Source organism: Excalfactoria chinensis, chromosome 11, assembly GCF_039878825.1.
Source record: "Excalfactoria chinensis isolate bCotChi1 chromosome 11, bCotChi1.hap2, whole genome shotgun sequence".
Classification (NCBI taxonomy): domain Eukaryota; kingdom Metazoa; phylum Chordata; class Aves; order Galliformes; family Phasianidae; genus Excalfactoria; species Excalfactoria chinensis.
The window spans coordinates 3,351,747-3,364,169 of record NC_092835.1 but is presented as its reverse complement, the minus strand read 5'-3'; the positions used below and the strand labels follow the sequence as shown (position 1 = coordinate 3,364,169).

General features: G+C 40.7%; 1 protein-coding gene across 2 annotated transcripts in view; it reads left to right on the top strand.

Annotated features, from left to right (window-relative positions):
• The window catches only part of CDH13 (cadherin 13), a 398,606-nt gene extending 394,941 nt beyond the window's left edge, over nt 1-3,665 (top strand). For both annotated transcript variants that reach the window (XM_072346191.1, XM_072346192.1), the window contains one exon: nt 1,236-3,665. In XM_072346191.1, the coding sequence (XP_072202292.1) occupies nt 1,236-1,243 (8 nt within the window). In that variant the 3' untranslated portion in view covers nt 1,244-3,665. The remainder of the gene's footprint in view (nt 1-1,235) is intronic.
• Nucleotides 3,666-12,423: the final 8,758 nt, after the last annotated feature.

The window sequence follows — 12,423 nt, the reverse complement described above, 5'->3', positions numbered from 1 at the left end:
CTTAGGTTTTCCACTATCCCAGGAGAAAAAGCTGTTTATGAGAACTTAGCAGCAGCCAATCCCTAATCCAAACACACAGCAGGGCTCATCACATACAACCAACCTGGAGTACAACTGGTATACCTCTGTATGTCCTTCCCCCAGCTCTTACTGAGGAACATCATGGCAGAGGGTAAGGGATACCCTGGGGTCAGTTGTCCTGGCTCTGCTCCTCCCAGCACCTCGTGTACTGCAGACTGCTCACTGTCAGGGCAGCCTGAAAAACAGAAAGCATCTTCATGGTGTGTGAGCACTGGTAACAGTTGTAACATCAGTTTGTTTTCAGTGCTGTTTTGATCACAGATTCAAAACATACCACTGTACCAGCTGCTAATAACAAAAAGTCAATTCCATCCCAGCCATAGACAGAACAAGCAGTAAACCATCAGTGCACCAGCATCAATACCAGGCAAGCTCTAAGCTGAGCTCCTGAGAACTTCAGCTATGTGTTCTGCTAGAATCAGCCTTATGTGTTTTCACTGCAAAGCTGAATATTTGCAATTCAGTAGTGTCCTCATGCTGCCAAATGACATTGGAGGAAAGAAACCCATTAGCTTCAACTGTTAGATTAGTTCCTAATCTTTGGTTTTCTATGCTTATTTACTGCCTTTGCATTATCAAGCTGCCCATCTAAAATGGAAAGGATTGTTCAAGTTGTGTTACCCTTGCTTAAGATAATAGATAATTTAAAAGGTTAGATAATAAAGGTAAGATTTGCAATTCTGTAGCAACATTAATAAAATATGCCAGCCCTTTTTGTCCCTGCTGTAGTCACATAACACATAAATAGATGTTCATTCTTAAAAACGCATCTGTCTGCTCTTTACTAGTCAGTGTGTGTGTATGCAAAGGGAGCTCAGTGGCATTTTACTTGCATTCTTGCACCAATATAAAAGTGAAGAAGGTGTCCAGTGGGGAGAATTCGGTACTGGCTGAAGATTTACACCCAGGCCTCTGCACTGTGACTTCCTGAATTGCACCACAAAGGTCTCAGAATGCTCCAGGCGACATTTTGGGGTTTTCTCCTGGAGATTTACATCTCCCTCATTAATCGTTCCCAAACCTGGGTAATTCAGACTGAATTGCTGATAAATGTGCATGTTCTCCATCAGTAATCTGGGGGAGGTAATAAGACAAGAAGTCAAAAGACACTGTGATCTGCATGGTAATAATCACACACATTTCCCATCGTTTAGGTCTGTAAGAACTCCTGACATGAAGCTGTCCTACCGAGTTGCCATGGCAACGAGAAAAAAGAAAACGTCAGATCTGAAGACTGCAGTTTACAGTTACTGTTCTTCACTACTAGGCCTCAGTTGCTCCAGATTCAGTTTAATTTGCGACCTCACTTAATCTGTCCGACTATACATTGGTGTTTGACAGCCTCTGCCCTAACTTCCATTTATTAATGGATTCCTCTTGCAAGATGCAAGGTTTATGCGAATTTCCACTGAATGTTAAAAGACCATGACATCTAAACTTGACCTTGGGGGAGCAGAAAACAGATTGACTCCATTTTTTTCTAACTGTTGACTTGTTGCTATTCAACTGTTCAGAAAATATTTTGTCTGTGGGTTAGTATTTGTATATGTATGAGTGTATGTATATATATATATATTTATATGGAGAGAAGAGTTATAGGACTGGTTTAGCTTTTATAAAATATTCATCTGGAACGTGCAACTGACACAGCAGTGTAAAACAGCCACAGATGAATCATAACTATGGCTAAACCTACTGTACTTGCTGTTTATAGTGTGGCCAGAAGGAGAGCCTATTGCAGTCATACCACTGAAAAAAGCCACTTTGTTGACACCAAATAAGGCAGGCCCAGGGCTGTGCAGCATCACTTCTTGTACCTCAGGTTCAGCAAACAGAAAATGCAAGTCCCCTGGCTTGCTTCTGATCCGGACTTCTCACCTTATGCCCCAAAACTGAATGTAAGACTCAGCGGGAGCACAGCTCGTCATCTCAGTGCCAGGAAGGTATGTGAGCTCTGATTTGCAAGGCAAGGGGAAGCACTCAGTGCAACCAGCACCGTATGGTCACCACCTACAGCAATGGGACATGCTGGGCTGATTTTCAAGGGGCTAAATTCAGCTTCCTCCATGCTCTTGCAGATAATTATTTGCTGGGGCAGTTTACAAAATCTAAGTCCTTTGCCAGTTCTGCAGACAAAGCAGGCAACGCCTGCCTATGAGAAGCCGATTAGAACAGCAAAATCAAGGTGTTTCTCAGAAGCACTTTCCTCTCTCCCAGCCTCTGTGCAGCTGTCATTACATGTATCAGTGCAAGGAGGAAAACAGATGCCCTGTTATCTAAGTGTATTCGCACATATCTATAGTTTTGAATATATATATACATACATACACGTGTACACACAGTTTCCAGTTAAGAGTAACAAGAGCATTTCTTTGCGTGTGTAAACTTACCACACTTATTTGCGGACATGGGGGAAAAAAAAAAGGGTGTTCGTTACATATGACTATGAATCCTTTTCTATTCTGTGAGCATGTAAGGTTTAAAAAAAAAAAGAAGAAAAAACTTACCTGTGTCAAGACGATCATCTTGTTAATAAACTGTAAATGATCCATCAAAGCTCACACCAAATTTTTATAAAATTAACACAAAAAAGTATACTAGTGACAGACTGTGGCTTTTATTAGAGCTTGCCAGTAACTAGGGTAAGGTAAGTGTCTTAGAATATTTTAATAAACTTGCTTATTTAAAGTTTAAACAAGAAAGCTTCCTTATGCAATAGTACTTTGCAGCTGCATTCTTTAGTTAGCATTTTTACCGTACCTATGAGTCATACTGTATGTTGTCTTTACTACAGTGAGATTATGAGCATATCTTCCACGCCACATATACGTTTCAATAGTAAAGTTTTTTGGAAGCATTAAAAAAGTCCAGACATACGTTGAGTTTTCCATAACTCTACACTAGATATTAAATGTGTGTTGGTGGTTAAAAATTGCTGTACAATAGCTTTTCTCTGACTTCCTGTATTGTACCAAATATGACAAACGTTTTTTTTTGTTTTGTTCTTTTTTTTTAATCAAAAGTAACAACAATGGAAACAGAGGGGAAAAAACAGTTTGTGTTGTGAGCCTCCCTAGCGCTGTAAATTTCCTGGTAAGGAACAAGCTGCCTTCACACATCAACCAATTCTCTCTTGCAGCCAACTCCTGCAGCCCTGCCCAAGTGGAATCTCCCACTGACCTGGCTTCTCTGCAGCACGCTCTGCATGTTTCACTCAGCAAAGCGGTGCTGTAAGGTGAGTGGGAGCATCCATGGAACGAGGGCTGCAGGAGCAGGCAGACAGGCAGAAGTGCCTGATCTCAAGCATGAACATGGGCATGCATCTGGTTTGCTTTTGTTGCCCATACCTCACGGTAACCACGGGCTGCTGCTTTGTCATCAGCAACCACGGCTTATTAAAAACAGATTTTTTTATGCAAAGTTCTCAAAAGGAAAAACCAACGGACACGTAACACCACTGGATTTTCAAGATACGTGTTTCATAATGAATGAATCCAAATGAACCCAAAGATGAACTGCACCCTCTGCTTTAATCTACAAAACCTCTATCTTGAATAAAAGAGATTATAATATTCTCCCCCTGCAAATGCTCTTTTTCTACTTGTTTCCTTCCTCTCCCTTTCCAGCAAAACCCACCTCTGGAAAGACACCCATTGACATCAGTGTCATTCCTATCAAGTACCAGATAAAGATACCCTTTTCTAATTTAAACCAAGGTTCACACAGTATTTGATGAATCATTCCAAGGGCATCCAAAACCAAGAAGAAAGAAAAAATTCTTCTGCCTGGAACTGCACTAACAATGGGAAAACTCTTACTACCAGTCTGTGCCCAAGGACAAGAGATCTGGGATAACACTGCAACCTTCTGACATGTAGAGAAGTCAGTACAGCAGCTGAAGCCCTGAATCGAGATGCATCAAAGCCTTCATTCACCAGTACCACCAAACTAAAGCCTCCCAGCCTCTACAATGCATCTTTAGGCTTCCAACTGAGTTAATCAATGGACTATCTAAGCACACAGAGATGAAGCTGCCATGTTAATGTTTCATCTGAGAAACAACTGAAACAAGTACCTGAGAACCAACCCTTTTTAAAAAGCAATTGTGTCACTTTCTGTGGCAATATACAAATGAGGAACAACGTTGAAATCTGAGTTTTCTTACCTGAAAAAGCTGGTGGGTTCAGGCTTTAGAAAATGATTCTCATTTCCTGTAACAAAGGAGAAAAAATAATGTATTACTTCCTCACAACATTATGAAAGAAACACAGAAGTTGTAAAATTAGTTTGTTTTTTTTTCCCCTTTGTTTAGCACTTGTTCAGCCAAGGTTACTGGGTTTGCAATACAGCACTTATTCCTACCTTGCCTGTTTGGTCACAACGTTTATTGCAGTTTTTGTGTTTGCAGACACACGGTGCTGTCAAAAAGGTAGTCCACTTGATTTTCCTTTTGAAACACGCACAAAATGTCTTGTGCAAAAGTCATTTCACTTACAAAAGTATCTGCTGTTAAAACACAAATTGGGTATAATGTTAATCAGGAAGAGTTTATTAGCAAGGTAAAGGTCTCATCTGTGATGCACTTGCAAACTGAACTCTGTACACCTCACGTGTGTGCTTGCAATATGCCTGTGTGCATTTATGAATGTACATTTTCTTCGGTAATGCAGGACTGAAGATTAAATCAAAGGGAAACCAGCTGAATTTCCTACCGGTTAGCAAGGAAAATTAGCTCTGAGTGGAACACTGACTATTACACTTTCTGAGCCCTGCTCTCATCCCACTTAACACTGGTGTAAATCAAAGAGCAACTCCATTTCTAGACTTGTTTGAGCATCAGTTAGTCATACTTAAACAAAAATGGTTTTACTGATGTGCTGCCAACAGTAAAGCAGAAATGTTTGTCACAGTATCGTTGACTGCTTATATATAATTGAATGTTTGTCTTTTGTGAGATACAGAGAAGCCTACAGACCAGATGCTTCCCACAGAGTGCTCACTTCCTTCACTGACGACTTTGATGTGTCCTGGAGGAACCCAACCCAATTTGGTTTAACCTTTATTTGACGTGGCTTTGGCCTTCATTCAAATAATTTGCCTCAGTTTCTCATCTAGTCATTTAAGTCAGGGATTCCTATAATACAAACCTCATTCATGATGTTATGGGCTTCAAGTGAGATCACAGGGACCTAGTCTAAATGCTCACTGCAACAGGGGCAACATGTTATAGTAGCAACTCTTACATCGTTGGTCTTTCCTTTGTGAGGCTTCTTGGTGAGACACAGTGAACTGCCAGTCTTCGTCTCAGCTGCTTCCAGCACACGCAGTCACTGGAGACACAGCAGCATGTTGTACACAAGTACTTTCACGTCACTAGTTATCCAAAGGCCAAGTTTCTTCTTGAAAAGATTTAATAACGACTCATTTAACTGAAGTAAAAACCACAAGATAAACAATATTAAACAGTCCCATCAGGTTGAGAATACCAAGTCTAGGGCAGAGCTCTGATCCTATCTTTCCTTTAATACATCTCTAGAGACTCAACTGTCTTAGAGATGCACTGACCAGTGGTGCCAAAAACATAAATAACTGAAATAATAATAATTTTCTATCAATTCTGTGACCTACAACATTTAGGGATAACACACAAAACATTTCAGCAGCAGTTGTAACAGCTATTCTATTTAAAGCAGGTATACCTGACTGTTTTATTTTGTCGACCATACAACCACTGACTACACTGTTTTCACATCCGATATGCTAGTTGGTTTGTATTTGTCCAAATGAAATGGATTTACTCGTCCACTCTTGGTGGAAAGCTATTAGTTGCACAATTGCTATGTGTGTGTATATATGTAGATATATAGAGATATACACATACATATATAAATATATATATATAATATATGCAGATGGAGAATAATACAACATGGGGGACTTGAAATAAGCAGTTCCATCCCATGATTCATGGATAAACACATGAGTTAAGGAACAGCTTGGGTGATCTATGCCAAACCAGTTTGATTTTTAAAAGGAAAAAAAAAAAGAAGGAAAAAAACCCACAACCAAAATACTCCCACATTGAAATCCAGGCTTATTCCAACTCTCATGTTGTATTTATGCTAACCTTTAGTTGTCCTCGCTTAATAAAATTTATATCATTTGAAGATATTTATAGTTGTTTACTGACTCATTTTTAGTTGTCTGTGTATAAGCTGGTCATCAGTAGTGAAAACAGGAGGGTTTATAGCCAGAATAACTGCATCACTCTGTTTTCAACAGGACAGCTATCTAGGAAAGTTTCATTCAACATCTGAACATTGTATTCCTTCTCTGCATCAATAAGTGACTGTATTTGATGACTTGGGGCTAAAATGAATGTAAAGACAGATGTGTATGTACCTGCAAGCGCATCCTGTTTAGGACTGCGGAATGAGAGCATGTCTGGTGAACCGTGATGGTGAATTCAGTACAAACAAGCTGTGTTGTTACTGCCATTTCAGACAGAAATCATAACAATCTGCCCCATAACAATCTCTAACGTATCACCAAGAAATTTCTTTTATGCATTTTGTTGTGTTTTTTTTTTTAAAGCTCAAGCAGGAGAAAAATATTTTTGTTTGATTTTCAAAGATACTTATTTCAGCTACTTTTCCAGTTGTTTCTTTGGGCCCTAGTTGCTGAATTGCTTGCTGTTTCTGAGGTGTAAATAAACGTTTTGATTTATGACGTGGTTGCAAAGAAACTTGTAATTTATTTGTGAAATGCTCAAATAAAGGATGTATGGGCTTTTACTTTTTGTCTGGGCAGAGACCTTCCTGGTGCAACACAGCAAGAACAGAGGACTACAAAATGACCCTGAGACTGTCAAAGGCTGGAATAGCCAGAGCTAAATACAAAAACCTCCCACACTGCTCTAAGCAACAGAGATGAATTGTGGCCTTCATCATCGTGCCACGTTTATAGAGTGACAAACTGGAGGTCAGAGAGGTAAATAATATTTTGACCACATAGGAAAGTAGTGGTAGATTATTTAGCATCTATTCAGCTAACAGTAATGCTATGCTTTGCCACGCTTTGTAATAGGAGTTGCACTGAGCCGACCTGGGTCAGACATCCCTAGGCTGGACTTGTGCACAGAAGCTTTAATGGATTTTTGTTGCACTTCCTTTCTGCTTCACCTGGTCACCTTCCCCACCTACCACCATCATTTCAGCTTACGTAGAAGAGACATCCACAAAAAAATACATAGTGCAACTGAAACAGGCTGAACAGACGTCAATCAGAGTGACCTACCTCTGGAAGCCGCAGGCCTGCACTGCTGTCATCACGTAGCACTCACTGCTGGCACGGCTGATTACAGGATGGCTTTTAACAGTGAGTACTGCCATGGTCTGTGGTCATGTCTGATGTGCTCAACTGCTGTGCTTAAGTGCTGTGGAAGTGTAACTACACAGATACATCGTCCTGCCCTGACTCATAAAATCTCAGTCCACAATTTAGTGCCCTCATGTCCTTCAAACACGCCCTCCTCCAGACCAAGTTGCCCAAACAGTTTGCACTGTCCTTCTGCACATTAGCCTGCAGGCTTTCTTGGCAAGGTTTGTATCTTCAGCGTGCTGCATTCCTACAAGTGGGACTTAAGGTTTGTAACAAACTGTTTTTGTCTTTGTCTGAGCTCTCATTATCTATAAGGAAGGACGTGGGGTGCTCTGTCTGCTTTCCTGTGCTGTCAATTGATCCTAGACATTGCCAAAGGGCCCAGCAGGTGAAACAGCAAATAGCAGCCCAGAACCCAGACCAGAACAACTAACAGAAAGCTTAAAATCTTGCAGAGGATGGTCACCGTAGCACTAACAGTATTGTGTCCTTGTCTGCAAATTCTTTTTCCAGCACAAAACCCACATCAAATTTCTGAAATTCCCTGAGTTGGTGGTTCGTTTTTTTTTTCCCTTCCATCTTCTTGGAAGTTATCTAAAGTGACAGAGACATAAAGATACAATATCCCTGAAAAGGCTTTTTACTTCATCTGAGAACAGAGGGAGCTGCAGGAGTGAGGGCAGCTCGAGAAGGAAACATTTGAGTACAAGCCACTGCAGTTTGCTTTCCCTGAGCCCCACCTCCGTGGATTCCTGCTTTGTATCTTTTGCTGATGGCCTATGGTTTATCAGACACTGAATCTAGAGGTGGTCTTTTATGTGGTCCGTAATAAGTAAAGGATGAAAAAGCATATTTGACACTTGTGGTTTAACTGAGCAAAAGGTCATTACCTGAAAGCCACCTCAAAAAGAGCATCACCTCTTTTGGTGTCAGCTGAGATCATTGTCCAAAACTAATGCTGTGCCTTGTACCTCAAAAGCAGCATTTGAAGTAGAACAAAGTTAAATCATAAGCAAGGAATTGTTAACAGAGAGAGAAAACACTGAAGGTTTCTGAGCCGAGTAGAAGTTTTCCATTGCCCTTTCAACCTTATGCCTCATCTAACACCGCACATTCTGGATTGCAGTCTTACTGTTACTCAGTAACTTTGCACAGTTCAATACAGTTCCATTTTTCTCCTGCAATAGTAAATCAGAACAGTCCCTTCTGGCTTCAGTACAACCTCCTTACCTGCAGAAACAAAGCAGGGGTCATTGCTCCTGCTGTAAAACTACCAAGATGCTCGTCCTCTGCTGCCACACCTCTGGCCGGACTCCACTCATCCACCTCCCAGTGCATGGTGACCTTCACTGCCCCTGCAGTTACAGCAGCACGTAAGTGACTGCAGTCCTGTATACTTCACCATTATCTTATTACTTATTTCATCTAACTTAACGTTTTCATAGGCAATTGCAGGATACCCGCCATCACTACTTGCGGCTTCATGTACTTTTTATGACTAACTGTCCAGAACAAGAAAAGCAAAAGTATTTACAGCGCTTGTTTACTGCAGGCATGCTGGAAACTCAGAATGAAACACTACACCCCGGAGTCTTACATTTAAAGAGCTGCTTTCCAAGTGTTCTGCAATAAGTTACAATGCTGAAGTAATTGACTTGGGATAAGGGATGTTCAGAACAGCTTTTCTTGGAGTGTCTATTTATTTGTTTCTAAAATTTGTCATTGCCTTTCCAAACTGAGGATGGATTTTCAATAGAAGAACATTGAACCACAGCAGACAACGCTTATGGAATGGACTAAATCTTCACTAACAGGTTTTTAGAAGTTTTCCTTTATACATTTGATCACTGTCCTTTACATCAGTTATCTTGCTTCGTGCCAGCAAACACCTGGGAACACATGTCATAGGAGGGTAATTCTTCCACTCTGGTTATCTCATCAGCTCCACCCCTTGCTGTAATGGATCTACTAGGGACAGTGGTAAGATAATGAGGCGCTTGGAAATGGCAACAAATCACAGCGCCTCTTTGTACACAAATAAATAAACAAAACAGAACATCAGCTGTGTCTCATTTTTTGTGCTATTTCATCAGTTGCAGTAAAACAGCAGCGCTTTAAGATACCTTCCAAGTAGCCGTAAAACAAGGATCATAACCTGCCCTGGGGTTATAGCATGTGTTATTGGCTGGTACAGAGGGAGGCAGCTTGTGGTGGGATTTGAACCACCTCCTCCATTGCCATCCCTAGTATCTAGAAGACTAAGAGCTGAATTCGTCCCCATTAATAGTTAAAATGATTAGATTACTATAGGCTCTTTCCTTTTTTAAAAGTCATCGTGCTCTACCATACACTGCAATGCTTCCTGCATCTCCGAGTTAATTGTCATCATTCTTCATATTGAGCAAAACCAGTAATATCTCTAGAGAGAACAGGTGCCCCAATTAACAGATATTCGGTCTTTTGTATATTGGATTGCCAAGATGAAAAAAAATGAGATCAGAGATACTTAATTCATAAAAGGACGACAGCAAACATGACAGAGTTCACCAGTAAAGCAAAGTAGGCACAATATATCACAGTAATTAGAATAATCCTCGTTACTAGACTGTAAGTCTAAAGGAAAGATTTAAACTTCCTGTCTGATAAAAACCATGTATTCAAGCTTTAGCTATTAGCTCCACTGTGTAAGAACTTGACCAGCGCTGGAAAGCCTAGTCATAGTGCCTAACAAGTTTTGCCACTGCTACTAATGGTAAAAAAAACATCAATTTGAAGGTAGCTTGCTTTTGGATCCTGCATAAAGAAGCTGAAACAATAACGACTCTAGAGAGTAATCTTTTCTTTGAGCTGAACAAAGTCCTACATGCTCAGTGCTGCCAAAGGCGCTCAGTGCAGCTGCTCACCATCGCACTGGCAGAGCTGACTGCAGGATTTGGGCCTCTGTGTATCCATCATGCTGCATTCTCTTCTGTTTTCACCTCCATCAGACCACAAAGCACTTTCTTCTCACTATGTTTTGGTGGTAGAGAAAGCAAATATAAAGGTAGAAATACGGAATTAGTCCGATGGCACTGATGAAAACCATGCTGGGAGCAGAGCTGGTTGGAGACTCAGCTTCCTGGCCAGCACAGAGCCCTGAGAGCCAGGCTGCAGAGGCACCTTGTGCCAAAGCCTCACATAGGCACAGGCTGGAAGCTCAATCCCCCAAAGCAGGGACCAAAGCCTCAGCCAGCCAGCACAGGGCCATGCAAACTTACTTATAACTATAGTTGCATTTACACAACCTGGGGGCTGCAGTGCTTTCTTGCACTCTCACTTTCTGTTCCTTGGGACTGTGTGCTATTTTCTTCAGTAAATGAACACTGAGTATATGAAGCTAATGAAAACGTGTGCTGCATTTAGCTCAGTCTTCTGGGGTTGACTGGGCACAATGCAAGACTTACTTTCTTCATGCGACAGACTTAAAAAGAAGGCCTCTTGTTGCTGCATCTCCTCACTGCCTTTGCCCTGCTTAGATGGAGTAAGGGAGAGAAGGGCAGTATATACATCAAATATCATACAACTCACTTATAACAAGAACTAGTTAGTGTCCAAATCAAACTACTAAAAATGTCCATGTGTATATTTATAAACACTCGCGTATATATTATATATACACACAGACAAGTATAGAAGCTAAGGGGAGGAGCTTCACTGCCCTCTCCCACAAAAGAATAGCCTATTTTTATAATCTGTTATTAAGAAGTGAATACTCATTAAAAAGTTCAGTTCACTGGGAAAAAAAAGTACTAGAATGCAATTAAACCTACTACAGACTAATTAATATGGGAATTGGGGTGGTTCAAAAATCAATTAAAGGGATGGAAGTGGGGACAGTAGGCAGCACAAACCTATACGTGTCACCTTCGTTAGCCCAACAGATGGGATTTCCTGCTGCATTCAGGTTTTGCTGAGGGCACTATTTGGTTGCTTGGTTTCAAAAGGAAATTTGGAAAACAATGTTTTCTAATACAGGTCTATACTCTCTAACAGGGAACAGTAACAGGACTAGACATTATTTATGCCCATAACAAATTCAGTTGTTATTTGGTTTCTGGAGACCCCACCCTTGACTCTCTACATCTTTTATTTAAGCAAACAAGTTTAAAACACCTGAAAGACCAGAAAGCTGAACTGAAAAGTCAGAAGACATTTAGCAATTATATTCCAGACTTTTATGAAATACATCTTGTTAACCTTCTCATAACAGGGATGAAAAGATGCCAGCTCTCTAAGGAAACACTGCTCAAGAAGCATGATAATACTTGTGTTCTTAAATGTTACATCTTTTTAACTCAGAAGTTGCCCTTTTTAGAAGAAGGAAGTTACCTGAGATGAGACTTGGCACTCACTTTTGATACAACAGCATCACAAGAGATTAAGTAGCAGAGGGTCCTGTTCAAGAGATGCGCTAAAAATGCTTATTCATACCAAAATCAAGAATGACCTTTGGATTGAAAGCCAAAATAAGTTTGATGATGCTGTTTGTTAACCTTGACCCATGTGCCAGAGATCAGCATCCTGCCAATGGGAACTTTATAAGCCACCCTACTTTGATTTCTGCCCTTTGGAGGTCAGTCATTCATCATATAGCACAACTTCACTGCTCCAAGCTGAAGTACATCTAATGCTGTCTTGTGATTTGGCTGACCTAAGATCTTGGTAGCTCGATTGGCTTTGCACATTTTATGTCACTGATACAACTCCTGCACTTACACCACAGCATAGGAGCATTAATCAGATCAGTTTTAATTTGCTTATACTTTCCTCCCAGTCTGCAGAACTGTAAATTACGCTGTAAATTACACAGCTCTGACTGCTGGATCACTGCATTACAGCGCTGTGTTATGAAACTAGGCTCGTTCATGGATCCTCATTCATTTGAGAGAGATGTCACTGGCCTAACACAATGGGCTCCTTTCA